Source organism: Eublepharis macularius, chromosome 12 (assembly GCF_028583425.1).
Source record: "Eublepharis macularius isolate TG4126 chromosome 12, MPM_Emac_v1.0, whole genome shotgun sequence".
Lineage (NCBI taxonomy): Eukaryota > Metazoa > Chordata > Lepidosauria > Squamata > Eublepharidae > Eublepharis > Eublepharis macularius.
The window spans coordinates 41,033,408-41,048,140 of record NC_072801.1 but is presented as its reverse complement, the minus strand read 5'-3'; the positions used below and the strand labels follow the sequence as shown (position 1 = coordinate 41,048,140).

The 14,733-nt window shown below is 44.8% G+C and overlaps 1 protein-coding gene across 1 annotated transcript in view; it reads right to left on the bottom strand.

The window, feature by feature from the left end:
- Positions 1–911: 911 nt before the first annotated feature.
- Positions 912–14,733, bottom strand: part of KCNH4 (potassium voltage-gated channel subfamily H member 4) — a 69,725-nt gene continuing 55,903 nt past the window's right edge. The window contains exons 13-16 of the mRNA XM_054993567.1: positions 13,189–13,556; positions 9,189–9,295; positions 6,543–6,619; positions 912–1,463 (exon numbers count right to left, since the gene is read on the bottom strand). Of these exons, the coding sequence (XP_054849542.1) occupies positions 912–1,463; positions 6,543–6,619; positions 9,189–9,295; positions 13,189–13,556 (1,104 nt within the window). The remainder of the gene's footprint in view (positions 1,464–6,542; positions 6,620–9,188; positions 9,296–13,188; positions 13,557–14,733) is intronic.

Sequence of the window (14,733 nt, the reverse complement as noted above, 5' to 3'; positions counted from 1 at the left end):
GCTGACTCACACAGCACGACCCAGTGGCAGGTCCCCTGCAGAAGCTCCACTGAAAGGAATGACCACACTCTTCAGGAGCTCGTGTATCAAGGAGGCTTGCAAAAGCAAACTTCTAGCAGATTGTGATTCTTGTTAACTTGCAAGAGAGGAGATCCCATTCTGATTTTTTTCCCTCCAGCACCAAAATATCATGGAATAGCCCTGTTTCCTCCCTAGTTCATAATACTGGGTTGGATCCAGACGGCTGTCTCACCCAGGGAGGGGCTGTGGCTCAGTGGCACAGCATCAGCTTGGCATGAAGAAGGTCTCAGGTTCAATCTCTGGCAGCTCCAGTTTAAAGAAGCAGATAGTGGATGATGAGAAGGTCCTCCATCTGAGAATCTGGAGAGGCACTGCTAGTCAGAGCAGACAATGCTGACCTTGATGGACTGATGGTCTGATTCAGTATAAGGCAGCTTCATGTGTTCTTGATCCCCAAGACAGCTTTTTTTTTTTTTTGGATGATCAAAGTGTTTTTCACCATTTAAAAAGCTGCTTGGATCCAACCCATTATATGTAACAGTATGGCCTTCAAAGCTTATTAGCAAGATTTATGATCCAGGAGCAGTGTATTTTTAAAATCCTTTTTAAAGCATGTTTGCAAAATTTTTAAACTCTGTAATTCAATTACCAATATCAAAATTCTGCAATATTTCATTTGGGCTTCCATTTGTCCTTAGAGAGTAAAAAATAAATCTATTGATAACAACCAGGAAAAGCAGGTGCCGCTGGTGCCCGACTATGTACGTCAGGTCCCTTTCAAACAAATATCCTTGTAGGCTCCAGCTTTCCCAAGTCCTGTTGGCTTCTCAGCTGGGCTCTGAGCACCAAATATCTGAAAAGAAGAAGTTGTGGCCAGAGGCTTCTTGGCATCAGTGAAAGGTCTCCGAACTTGATCGGAAATGGAAGCGCGTTGGAGGGCAGCCCTGTCCTGAGCAGCTAGAAAATGAGTTCCTTGGAGAAAGAGAGGTCACTGGACATAGTATGGGTGAGCTTGAAAGAGAAGGAGTCATTTTGGCTGTCTGCCCGCTGTGGCTGCCTTGCCCAATGTCCATCTGAGGCAAATGGAATTGATGAGAGGGGCTTGCAGGATCACAGGAGGTGCAACACAGCCGCTCCTGGGATGCCAAATGTTCCACGCATGGGGTGGCGACAGAAGGCAAGGAGGTGGAGAAGGAGGAAAAGTCTGAGCTTGAGGAGACAGGAAGGCTAGATGCCGGCACAGAAACCGAGGCCTGAGATGAAGGCAGGTGAACTGGTTGCCTACTTACAGGAGGCAGGGAGTGGGAGGTCTGGGCGCTGTTATGGGGACAAGTCGAGGCAGACGAAGAAGAGGATAGAGCAGAAAACTGGTTCTGAAGGAGGCCCATCAAAAGTTGCAGCTCCTGGCTCAGGTGGGAGACTTCTTGGTTCAGGTTGCTGATCTGGAAAATCAGGAAAGAAAAAAAGATAGCTGGGAGGGAAGACTGGACAGAACATGTTTGCTGAGCTATTGTTTTTTCCCTCCCTCTTGCAGGTATGAAGCTCAAGCTCTGTTGCAAGCCAATGGGCAAGAACTAAAGGCCTACTGGCCCCTGGGCTCTTGCACACAGATTGCAGCCTATAGCTTTGCATGAGCCAGTCAGTGAATCCAGGACTGGTCCAACACATCATTTGCTGGCTGGTTTTTTACGCTGTATATTTGTCTCCTTGTAAGCTGCTTTGGGTTCCTTGACGGAGAAAACTGGTTGGATCCAACCCTAGGAGTTGATTCAAGTGTTACTAGAATTGAAAGGAACCACGATGTCCACCCTGTTGTGCTCTTCTGTTCTTCAAGTGGGTTTTGGAACTGGGTAGGACCCAGCCACTTGGAAGGAGAAACAGATGTAATATCACAGATTTCTATCAGTATGTAAAAGGTAGACTGTGTGTTCATGTGTGCACAGATACAATTTGGATTGGGCTGATGCAGTAAGTGTAGAGGGGATTTAACCCTTCAGTACCATCTCTGTTTCATTAATCAAAACTGGGTTCCCTGTAATGTTATTAAAGACTAGCAACAAAGCTCATTGGGAAAAAATACAATGGGCTCTAGAAAGGGGAGGGTGGGCAGGCAGGCATTCCTTCCTCCTCCATCACAGATCCCAGCCAGATGAAGACAGGGGGGCGGCCATGGCCACCTCCTCTTCACCTGATCCCAGCCAAGTGAAGGGGGTGGGCGGGCATTGCCTCCTGCTCCGCACTTGATCCTGGCTGGGTGAAGGAGGGGAAGGCATTGCCACCTGCTCCACTCCTGATCCCAGCCAAGTGAAGAGCCAGGCCTTGCTGTCTGCTCTGTGCCTGATCCCAGCTGGGTGAAGCGGGGGGTGGGGTGGGGTGGGCATTGCCTCCTACTCTGTGCCTGATTTCGGCTGGGTGAAGGGGGGGGGCATTGCTGCCTGGTTAAGCCCTTTCTCTCCACACTGGAGTCCTGATCTGAAATCAGGCCTGTTTTTATCCAACCTGTCCTCCAAGATGCTCGAGGGCACCAAACATGGTAGTGCACACCTGATAGAAACATGTCAAGCAGCCACAAAGACGTTTTAACAAGTGAATCACTTCTTAGGCCACCCTACCTAGGGTTTCCAGGTGTCAGGTTTTCACCCAGATGGTCCATTTTTTTTGTTTTTGGACTGTCTGGGTTAAATATGTTTAAAATATCAGACACCTCACCTGTCCAGCCGGCCCATCCAGCCCATCCAGCCTCCTGTGCACTGCCACTGGAGGAATTAGTGGCCAGCTCGCCCCACCACGTGTGCGGTGCCACCAGGGAGTAGCTGCCCAGCCCACCTGCCCTGGAAGTGGAACAGTGTGATGACATCACTGTGGTAATGACATCATTGTGATGGGACCAGGAGACAACATTTCAAAGGTGACTGCTAGCCCTCCCTCCCCAGGGTCCAATATTTTTCCAGACTCCATCTTGCAACCCCAACTTCCAGACTTCAGCCACTCACTTTTACCTCTAGAAGTGCACTATGGTAATTTCCCCTGTTGTCTCAACAGACATACAGCCAAACCAAACGAGACGAAATACTCGTGAATGTGCTAGTGGCAGTAATCATGTCTGTTCTTACTTTCTCGTGTTCAGTTCCTGTACCCTAAGGAGAAGACAGTATGAGAACCAGTGTGATGTACTGTTAGATGGTCAGACTAGGAAGACCTAGGCCTGAATGCCACTCTGCCATGAAGTTTGCTGAGCAGGTTCCTTGGGCCACTCACTTTCAGCCTTACCTAACTCACAGGGTTCCTGTAAAGATAAAATGGTGGAAAAGAGAACCATGTATACTGCCTCTGAAGTTCTTGGGGGACCAGCTGGATAAAAATGTATTTTGCAGATAGATAGGAGCGTACTACTGAAACAGGAGAAAGAGAATTTGTATCAATTTGTATCAAAGGACTCCATTTCAAAGATAAATGCCAAAAAGCAAGACCACAATTCATGTAATTCTTTTTATTAGGACCAACCCACAACAGTTGCAAGCTTTGGAGCCCGCCAGAATTTATTCATTTACTTCATTGATACCCTGCCTTTCTCCCCAGTGGTAACCCAAAGTGGCTTACATTGGTTCCCTCTCCTCTATTTTATCCTCACAGTGATCCTGTGAGGTAGAATAGGCTGAGTGTGTGTGACTGGCCCAAGATTACCAAGCAAGCATTGCAGAGTTGGAATTTGAACCTGGGTTTCCCAGATCTTAGTCCAACGCTCTAACCATTCCACCACATCGGCTCTCTGGGCCTGAAAATCTATTGCTGCTATGCTCCATTTCAGCATCTATGAAGAATTCAAGGAGCCGCTAAAGGAAAGGAACCACATCCACTAACTGGAAATGGGGGTGGTGATGGTGTAGGAAATTCAGCCTAAATTGGTCTTCCACGGAGATTAACAGAGAAGAGGCGGAGTTGGGGGGAGGAGGGAAGGCTGGCTTTGTTGCTATGAAATTGTCACCAACCCTGTTCTAATTTTAAACCTTGACACCCTGAGTCAGAAACGCCAACACCAAGGATGCACATTTGGAAAAAAGCTGACTCCTTCATCTCTTTCCTTCCCCCCAGGGGCAGAAACAGACACCAAATCACACAACAAACCAGGCATTTGCAATACCCTTTCTGCATTTTGGAGGGTGGGAAGAGAAGGACCGCCAATGGCCAACGTTTAGCAGAAAGGTATGGTCCCACCAGCATTTAAAGGAATGCTGGGTCCTCAATTCTATCTTGAAATACAACCTTAAGATCAAGAGAGGACCTTTATCCTTAAACCCCAATATGAAGAGGCTTCTACATTTTATTCATTTAGTAGTTCATAAATTATATTCTTATTCTACTTTTCAGTCAGAATTCATTCCCAAAGTATGTATGTGTGTGCTATGTGCCATCAAGACACTTCCAACTTACGATGATCTTATGAATTAACAACCTCCAAACAAGTCTATCATTGGCTGATTCCGCACACGTTGGATGCACTTTCAATGCACATTATCTATGGTTTGAGGTGGATTTTTTGTTCCGCACACAAAAAAATCCATTCCAAATGATCTATAAAGAGGATTGGAAGTGCATTATCCAATGTGTGCGGAATCACTCATTAACAGCCTTGCTCAGATCTTGCAAACTGTGTCATGGCTTCCTTTATGGAATCAAGCCATCTCATTTTGGCTCTTCCTCTTTTCCTCCTCCTTTCCGCTTTTCCTAGCATGACTGTCTTTTCCAGGGAGTCTTACCTTGCAGTGAGTTTTTTGTCCTTTCAAAGTGGCCCCCAGAAATGTTTTTAAAATAATTCAAATGACATTAAAGTTCAATATCAGTGTTCCTTGGTCAAGGGAATTTTCAGCAGAGCCATGTCCAGATACAATAGAGATACAAGGCTGCTTCCTGCTCTCCATTCCTATATTTATGTTGCTAGATTATTGATTTAGCTATTTATATTCCATTTTTATACCCTGGGCCTCTTGTTGGATAAACAGGTGGCATTGCTTGCCAGAGGTGCCTTTACCTGCTTTGGCTGCAGCCCTTCCCGGGCAGGAAAGACCTTGCCACTCTAGCACATGCCCTGGTGACATCTAGATGAGATGACTGCAGTGTGCTTTATGTGGTGCTGCCTTTGGAGACTGTCTGGAAGCTACAGTTGGTACAGAGCACTGTGGCCAGAATGCTGACAGGAGTGGGTTGTGGGAATCATATCACTCAAGTCTTGTTCAGTCTACACTGGATCTCCACTTGCTTTCAGGCCCAAATCAATGTACTGGTACTGACCTTTCAAGTCATATTCAGCTTGGGACCAGCATACCTTAAGGACCACCTTCTCCCTTATGAACCCATCCATTCTCTCCGGTCATCTTCAGAGGCCTTGCTTCAGGTGCTTCCACTATCTGAGGCTAGATGGGTGACAACCCAAGGAAGGACCTTCTCAGTTGTAGCACCAAACCATTAGAACTTCTTCCCTGGGAAGATTAATCTGTCCCCCTCGATTACTTTCTTTTGCCGGCAGGTGAAGATTTTTTTGTTTCATTTAGCATACTCCAATAACTGTTATTGGCTCTTCTTCCTGTTCTTGGTGTTGAGTGTTTGCGTATGTGCGTGTTTTTATTGAATTATCTTTGTACTATTTAAATGGTTTACATTTAAATTGGTTTTAAAATGTTTTAATTTTTTTAGCATATTGATGTTCACTGCCTTCGGTATCCTATTTGGATGGAAGGGCAACATACAAATGCTTTCAAATAACTAAATATTTTTTCATCTCACTGGGGACCTAAAGTAGCTTATAACACTTGCCATGGAAGCTTGCTCGGTGACCCTATGCCAGTCACACCCTCTCAGCCTAACCTATCTCACAAGGTTTTTGTGAAGATAAAATGGAGAAAAGGAGAATGATGTTGTAAAATGCTTTATGTCCTCATTGGGGAGAAAAGCAGGATACAAATGAAGTAAAAAAAAAATCTCTCTCCTCCCTCTCCTCATTACTACACTGTGAGGAAAGTTAGGCTGAAAATATATGACTGACCCAAGATGACTTATCAAATGTTCATGGTACAGTGGGGATTCAAACCTGGGTCTCCAGGACTGTAGTCCAAGACTCTAATTACTACACCACATGGGCTCTCTAGTCCTGTCCTCATATTATAGTGAATGCATATACAGCCGGCATGGATGCACATGCACCTGCTGGCAAAAAAGAGCCAATGTGCATTCACTACAAATGAAATCGGGGACCAGTACCTAGATATATGTGCATTTCAATCACACATTCAACTGTACACGCACTGAACGTAACAGGAGAATTACACAGATTGTATGCACATTCACCATAACTTGTGAATAAGGCTTTTGTGTCCCACACTTAACTCTGCAAACATGGAAAGTCACTTTGCACCTGCTCAGAGATATTGTGAATGGTTCTTAACTTTATATTTTCTAGGGCTGGCACTAAAAATACCAAGAGGGAGCCCCGGCGAGCCCTATCACAAATTAAGTCCCAGTCCCACCTCTTGATTGAGCTTCCTGATGCTCTGCTTTATTTCTTCAGATTCTGCAACTAATATGGGGTTGGCTGGTTCCATCCCTGAAGGAAATCCAAAGAGGGAGGGGAGATAATGATGAGAGACAGACAAAGAGAGAGATTACCCAGAGATTGCCTTCCCCCACACACACATGCTGGATTCTTATGAGCAAGGAGCATTCATAAATGAGTGACCCTTTAAAATACAAGCCCCTGACCTTTCTGATCCTGCGGGCACCTTTGGAAATCTGATACAGCATGGCACTATACCCTGCTGAGGTCCTTCCCCTCCCCAAACCCCGCCCTCCCCAGGCTACACCCACAAATCTCAAAACATTTCCCTAAGCACTAAGAAAGGATCAGTCCAAGGCTCAGAGTCTCTCGACACCAGACGCCTCAGCGCATGTTTGTCAAGTGCAGGGAGACACAATGTTAGCCGGGAAGCATAGTTTAAAGGAAAAAACTGGCAGAGATTGCTCCTCCAAGGGTTTGTTAATTTCATCTTCATCTCCCAAAGACTCTGTCAGTTTCACCTGTCCAGTCTAAAACTGTGTGGGATCGCAAAGAGAGGACAGCAAGGAATGGAAATGGGCTGGAGTTGCCTTCCAGAACTGGGCTTCAAGGCTCTAATGGGCTGAAGTTTCCCTTCTGGCATTTCACAGCCCCTTTACTCAGCTCCAGTGTATAGCAAAGCCTTTGCCCTGCCTTTGGCTCTGCCTTTTTAAACTACCCTTCCCAACTAACATTGTATCTCCTGACACGTGTTCTTCATGTGTCAAATCAATGTCTTGTGTAGAGAGATTCTCAGGATGGTCCCTGTGTAAACTGCGAACATTAGAGGATCTAACTTGGGATAACAATCAACCACTAGGAAAAGTTCATTGTTTACAAGTTATCTTCAGGATAAGTAGCCATTAACAGGAAAGGAGGGCCCTGCCCCCTGCCCCTCCCTGGAATATTCTAGCTCCTTTTGCTGAATTTTCCATTTTCAGTGGGAGAGGGGTTAACATAAGGAAATATGCACAGACACTAGTCTGCTTCTAATGAAATGTAAACCTTCTTCAAATCTGTAGGATTTTGCTGGGATGTGTTGGTTTACAGTGGCCTTCTCATATAATGTCCCGGAGACAAAATTCCTAGCTAGAAACCTGGCTACTTGACCATATGCTGATTTGCTATGCCTGGCACTACCACCTAGAACAGCTTACTAGATGGATCCTCCCAACAGCACAGGTGTAGTGTCAAAAGTGCATGGTGTGCCCTTGCATTGCCAAGTTTGCAGCATGAGCTGCCCATAATGGCTGGACCCCCCCACACCATATTGGATTGCTGCCCCCCTTTTTTTGGTGATAAGGCAGAGAATGGTTCCTTTCCCAAACAACTAAGGAATGTGTATGTAAACTTGTATTTGTATTCATTTATTGTATTATGTGTATGTCTTTGTAAAATTGTATTTATTTACCCTATGGCATTGTTTATGAAAATGTCCTTGATATTGATTGTACTAATCTCACACTTTGCAATCCGCTTTTATTCTCAGTGAGAAAGGTGGACTATAAATGACATTAATAAAACAAAATAAATACGTATGTCTATCTCTATGGTCGTTTCAACTTTCTGCATCTGAATTCTGTCCTGAATCTCAAAGCTGTCTCTTGCTGATGTGGTAGCAAAGTAGGTGTAGACACACTGGCACTTCCTCCTAAAGAATCATAATACTCATTTTTTAGGGGAGGGTTTTTTTTTAAAATCATACTGTAAAAGGAAATCTTTTGGTGCACTGCCAACCCCAACAGTCAGCCAAAAGTTCTGCTCAATTGTAGTCAGTACTTTTCATAGCGGAACCCCCTAAGAGCATGGAAATGTTCCACGCAATTGATATTATCATTGCCCCCCATAGCAATCCATATTCAGAGCTATACTGCCTCCGAAGACAGTCAACGTGGCTAATCATCCCAGATGGGTAGCCTCATTAGTCCATAGCAGCTAAATAAAACAGGAGTTCAGTGGCATCTTAGAACACTAAACAAAATTTATCCCAGCATAAAACTTCATGAGAGCTCCAACACAGAGATGCTTAAGCTACAGTCACTTTTGTTAGTGTTTAAGGTGCCAATGGGCTCTTGTGTTTTAATCATGGCTGGACAGACCTCTCCTCCATGAATTCTGCTGATATCCTTTGAATACGTCAAAGATAAAAGTTCGGTGGGTCTTTCCTATCAGTCCCATTGAATTTGTCTCTCCCACATACAAGTAAATGATTATCATTTTTAAAAAGCCCTCCCTCCCTCCCTCCATCTCCTGCTGTTACATGGGACTCTGTGGGCTTCCCATCCACTTCCTCAGCCAGCCAGCGCTTGCTTAGATACAATATCTCTGTACTTCAGCAGGTCAGCTATGACAATAGAACTATTACTACGCTGGGCCAGGTGAAGAAATCACCACCTTTCATTTAATGCAATTGCTTGTTAATGAGCTCTGATGCTCAATGGGTGCTTTGAAAACTAACTGAAGATGGCTTTTGGTCTATAGAAGATTCTTTTCTTAAAATGAGCTTTGATGGTTAGCAGCTAAGTGGCTTCCTAACTTCTCAAGACAGGTAGAAAGACCACTTCTTGGTTGCCATGGTTACCTGACACTGGATACTCTTGTGCTGAGCTCTGTCGGGGCTGATCCACGTTGAAACTAAAGGTTTGTGTTTCTGATGACCCACCGTCGTCTTCAATTCCATCGACAACTCTGAGAAGGTAGGTTAATAAAGCACAGGCTTGAAAATTGGGAGTGTAGGTCTAACAATGGCTGTTAGCCAGGAATGAAACCTCCATATTGAGAGGCAGCAGACATCTGTATGAGGACAGACATGATGATGAGGACAGACATCTTGCCTTTATTTATCTGGGGTATCTGGCTGGCTACTGTTGTAGACTGAGTGCCATATTTGATAAACGTTTGATTTGATCCAGCAAGGTAATTCTTATTGGTGCTGCTGGTTTAAAACAAGAGTGCCTTTGAGCATGTGCAGAATGCAGATATCTCACCAGAAAGAGGAGCAAACCATTGACCTCAAATTAGAGGAGCAGACCTTCCAGGTCAGAAGGAATGACTGTTCAGCCCGTTTGAGCTCCGGCACCCCGCTTTTAAAAAAGAAATTAATTGTTAGATGGATGAAATTAATTGTTAGATGGAGGAACATCTTTGAAGGCAAGTAATGCACATTTTGAGCTGACTGAGATTTTTATGTCAACATCTCAAAAATATTACTTGAACTATGATGCAGTACAAAAGAATATTTGTTTCATTAAAATAAAATCAGATAACTAAAAAAAAAATGTTAAGGAACAAAACCGGCTCATCCCAGTAAGGATACATCAGAGAATAAAGCCAGTTAAAGTATCATTTGAATATTCTACCTCAAAGTGAGGTAGAATATTCAAATGATTCCTTAGTCCAAACCCTGACAAGTTTAACTGAAGGCAAGTATCAGGCAAGAGGGCTAGTAAAACCACTTCTTTGTGCTGAGCCAGCTGGACCACTGGTATAAGGCGGCATCATATACATGAGTAGCAGCGGGCTCTGTGTGCATCTACAGCTGCCTCATCTCAGTGCTTCATTTCTAAAATGGGAAGTGCTGGGTCTCACGCTTGCTGTGAAAATCACACCCTGCGCCCTAGAAGCACATATCGCTAATCACAGATATGCAGGTATGCACTGATGCTCTGCATGCAGGAAGCTGGTGTGATACTGAGTTTAGTTTTCATTTGGATGGGATCTTGGGGTAGATCACCAAGGATTGTTAGTATGAGGACAGAATTAGCTGCAAGCCAGGATGTGAGTCCAGGGATTGGTCCAAATGGGGAGCTGGAATGAGGATCCAAGCAGAAGATTGCAAACTGCAGGAAGGCAGAGGAGAGGCAGGCAGGCAACAGAGTTATGCAAACCTGATGCCCAGTATTTATAAAAGTCAAGCTCAGGAGAATGGCATGGAAGGCACTGGAGCCAGTCTAGGATCTGGGGCAAATAGCTAGGACAAGCTCAATCAGAATCTGGAATACCAATATTTATTTTACTTCCTTTATAGCCTGCCTTCCTCCTCAAATGAGGGCTCAAAGCAGCTTACATCCCTCTCCTCTCCTCCTGTGTATCCTCACAACAACCCTTTAAGGTAGGTTAGGCTGAGAATATGTGACTGGCCTATGCTTCCATAGCCAAGCGGGGGTTTAAACTGGGATCTCCCAGATACTAGTTCGACACTGGCTCGCTGGCTCTGTTGCCAAGGCACATGACTCAGATATGTGACTGTCTTGAAAAGAGAGCTGGAGCTTTCAGGGGAAGCTCACAAAGGCAGCTTCGCAACTCATCAGCCAGTTACTGGCCCTGCATTCCAGTCTTCGGATGCCAGGACATAAACACAGCAGTCAATGGAGGATTGTATAAAAGTGATTAACATTTAAAAGAAAAAAAAAAGAAAAAAATACTATCTGGACTAAATCTATATCTCTTAATGTGCTAGTCTCATGTTACTTGTCAGAGGGGCAGGAGGGGGACAACTTATTAAGTTGAATAGGACAGCAAAATACCTAGGGGCCACCCTGAATAACATCCTTTCTTCCTTCATTCTGCATCTTGGAACAGCTCACCATAAGGGGCCACAGTTGTACAAACTGGGAAGCTCAGATTCCAGCCAATACTGATAGCACAGGGCCAAACTATATGATGCATTTTCCTCACATCATCCCAATATGCAGATGATACCTAGCTCTATATAAAGGTAAAGGTAGTCCCCTGTGCAAGCACCGAGTCATTGCTGACCCATGGGGGGACGTCACATCATGACGTTTTCTTGGCAGACTTTTTACGGGGTGGTTTGCCATTGCCTTCCCCAGTCATCTACACTTTACCCCCAGGAAACTGGGTACTCATTTTACCAACCTTGGAAGGATGGAAGGCTGAGTCAACCATGAGCCGACTATTTGAACCTGGCTTCCGCCAGGATCGAACTCAGGTCATGAGCAGAGCTTGGGATACAGTATTGCAGCGTACCACTCTGCACCACGGGGCTATATATTGCTATCCAAATCCCATGGAGAGTATTTGATACTGTAGAGGTACAGAGTTGCAACTTGACAGCTGTTGTCAAATAGCTGAAAGCAAACAAATTGAAATTGAACCCAGACAAGGCGGAGGTGATGCTGGTTGGAAAAGCAGAGATCTTGAAGGACACTGTGCTTCCAACTTTTGACCCTGGCTGCCTTGGTGAAAAGCCTAGGAGTTATACTGGATCCAGCACTGCTGCTAGAGAAGCAAGTAAATGCAGCAGCAAAAAAGGCCTTCTCCCAACTTAGCCTGGAAGATGGCCCTCTACCTCAGCATGGCTGATCTGGCCTCCTGGATTCATGCCATGGTCACATTGAGACTAGACTACTGTAATTCTCTTTACATAGGTCTCTCCTCAATGTTGACGTGGAGACTCTAGCTGGTGCAGAACACTGCAGCTCATTTACTTTCAGGAGCCAGGCAGAGCATGCATATCACTCCCATTCTGCAGTCACTCCATTGGCTACCCATCAGGTACTGGGCTCAATTCAAAGTCATGCCTATTACATTAAAAACCCTTCATGTTGAGCATATTGTATTTTTGCTGTGAACGTCCTAGCTATTTATATTGTATTCACTTGCAGTATGTAAACTGCCTTGGATCTCGATAAACAACCATGATAATAATAATAATAAAAAGAAATATTGCCATGAGGGTTTTAATGCACTACAAGTTCCGTGCTAGGAACACAGATCCCAGGTAAGATGGGGCCCAATCTGGATGAGGGCCGTGGTGCTTGGGGGAGGGGCTAAGCTCCCCCCATGCCATTTTCCTAGCCTGAAATGGTCCCAGGAAGCTGCTGTGTGCCCTCTTAAGGAACCTTACACTTATTGATGGCTACACACAGATTTCCCCAGCAGGGCAAACAACAGCTGCCATAGAGCAAGGACGTTTCAGTATCCTCTCTCTGATCTGAATTGGTTGCATGGGAACTGAGTTCTGATCTTGCTGAATGCATCTGATTGACAGTTCTCATGGGAGGCTTGGGCGGGATCTGGGGAAAATGTAACACATAGTTAGGACCATGGTTGTGATTACTCAGTGGGAAAAACATTCTGCACGTGCTCCAACACATCCTTTTATAATTTCCACAGCAGAGTATTAAAAATGAGATGAATCCTAGTGAGACGCAGCTGAAATTAAGTCCTTCCTCTATGCAGATCTGGGGTCTTTCTGCTGCCTTTTCTCTCTGTAACTCTAACATTTAAGATAGCTTCTCAGCAATATTTTTATTAAGTTTGTTCCAGAGCTGAAAAAAGTATTGCTATTTTTTTTAAAAAAACACACCTTAGTCTGTAATTCCAAAAATGATTGTTTGTCAAATTTCAAAATCTAATTATGAAAGGCACTAAAGTGGTTCCAAACAATCTGAATTTTTACCAATAAAATCTTACTTAGAGGAGTCTTTGCATGTGAATATTTCTCCCATATTCCTTCCAGCTCTGTTTCATCCCTCCCACCCACTCACCCCTGGCCCAGAAATCTTTGAGGACTAGCTGCTTCATGGCTGGCAGGGCAGCAGGAAGTCCTTCCTTACCTGGGGCTGAGGTTTGGGGGCCCATAGTTCACAAGGGAAGGAATGAGGAGTTTGCCAGGCTTCCGGCCACTGCTGCCCTCACTGTCAGAGAGATGTTCCTCCCGGCGGCAGCGTGGTGAGGGGCTACGGCCCTGGCTGCCGCGAGCCGGGGACCGACAAGTTCGCCGCAGGGCTGAGAACTGGCGAAGGTCATCCCCAAGCAAGCTGCTGAGGGAGCCCCGCCTCACAGGGCTGTTGAGGTTGGGCAGCAGGAGTTTACGGCGAGTGATGGTGGCTGGTGAGGGCTGGAAGAAGTCCTCAGAGTCCTCACTGTACTCCTGGATGGAGGGCAGGGGCTTCTCAGGGGCAGCACCACTTTCAGGACGAGGCTGGCAAAGAGGAAGGAAATGGAAGAAGGCGGAGAATTCAAGGGGAATGTGAGCCTTTTCAAATTTCCTTCAAGCTTCTCACATGCTATTCATGTCAACCCCTGATCACTGCTGATGCTGAAGAGAGGCACTGGGATGGATCCAACCAGCTTTACTGCTGGTAAGTAAGTAAGAAAGGGTTCCCCATCAACTACTGAAAAGGTTATACTGGGGATCATGGGACCTAAATGGACATAAGTTATAAGACTGAAAAAAAGTGAAAAAAAACTGGCTGGATCCAACCTTCCAAAAAGGGAAGTGGATCTTCCTTCTTTATCCTCAACCCAACAGCCTTGTTGTGTTCCCCACCAAAGGCTGCTACTTGAAGGTCAAGGGTCCCTTCTGAACAAAATGCCGTGTGATCTGGAAAAGTACAGTCCTGCAGAAAGAAGAGAATTGAGCAGATCCCTTGCTCTTTTGCAAGCCCAGCAAACACCACAAACTTGAATTTTGCTTACACAAGAGTAAAGGAGTGAATATCACAGAAACGGCTTTCTGGGGAGTAGGAGGGGGGGTGTCCCTGATAGTCAGTAATGGCTTTTCAGGAGGTTGTTGGAGAAAAGAGTCAGCTGGGCAGTTTGTCTGCTTTTCTTCCATTAACCCTTCTTGATTGTAGAAAATTGGATCCAACCCATTATTACTCAGCAGCATTTATATCTCACTTCCTCAACTGCCAGTTACATGTGGAATGTAAAGGAGCATCTTGGCCAATGGAGAGGCTATAGCTGCATTAGAAACCAACAGATCTAAGAACTACTTTTAAGGTTCATGTGCCCTCTTCGTCTTTTTGTCTTGCATTACTATTCATGCTTTTATACTGCATATTTGGAATGTACAAAATGCTGCATCTTTGCAAATTAAGCCATTATTTTTCTTTCTGTTTTACAGAGTGGGGGAACTAAGACTGAGCTAAGAAATCAGAGTGATGCTGAGCAGTCACTCTTAAATAATCACATCAACAATAGAAACCAAGGATGCTAAGCATTATGCCCTATTGGGCATTTAAAAATTAGTTCTGATAGGGACAGAACAGTCATGGATGAAGACCTGATTGATAATCACATTGTACCATTAAAAAAATCTGGCAACTTTTCAGATGTTAAAATCTGATGTTTCAGTTTCAAACACTGGTTAAATT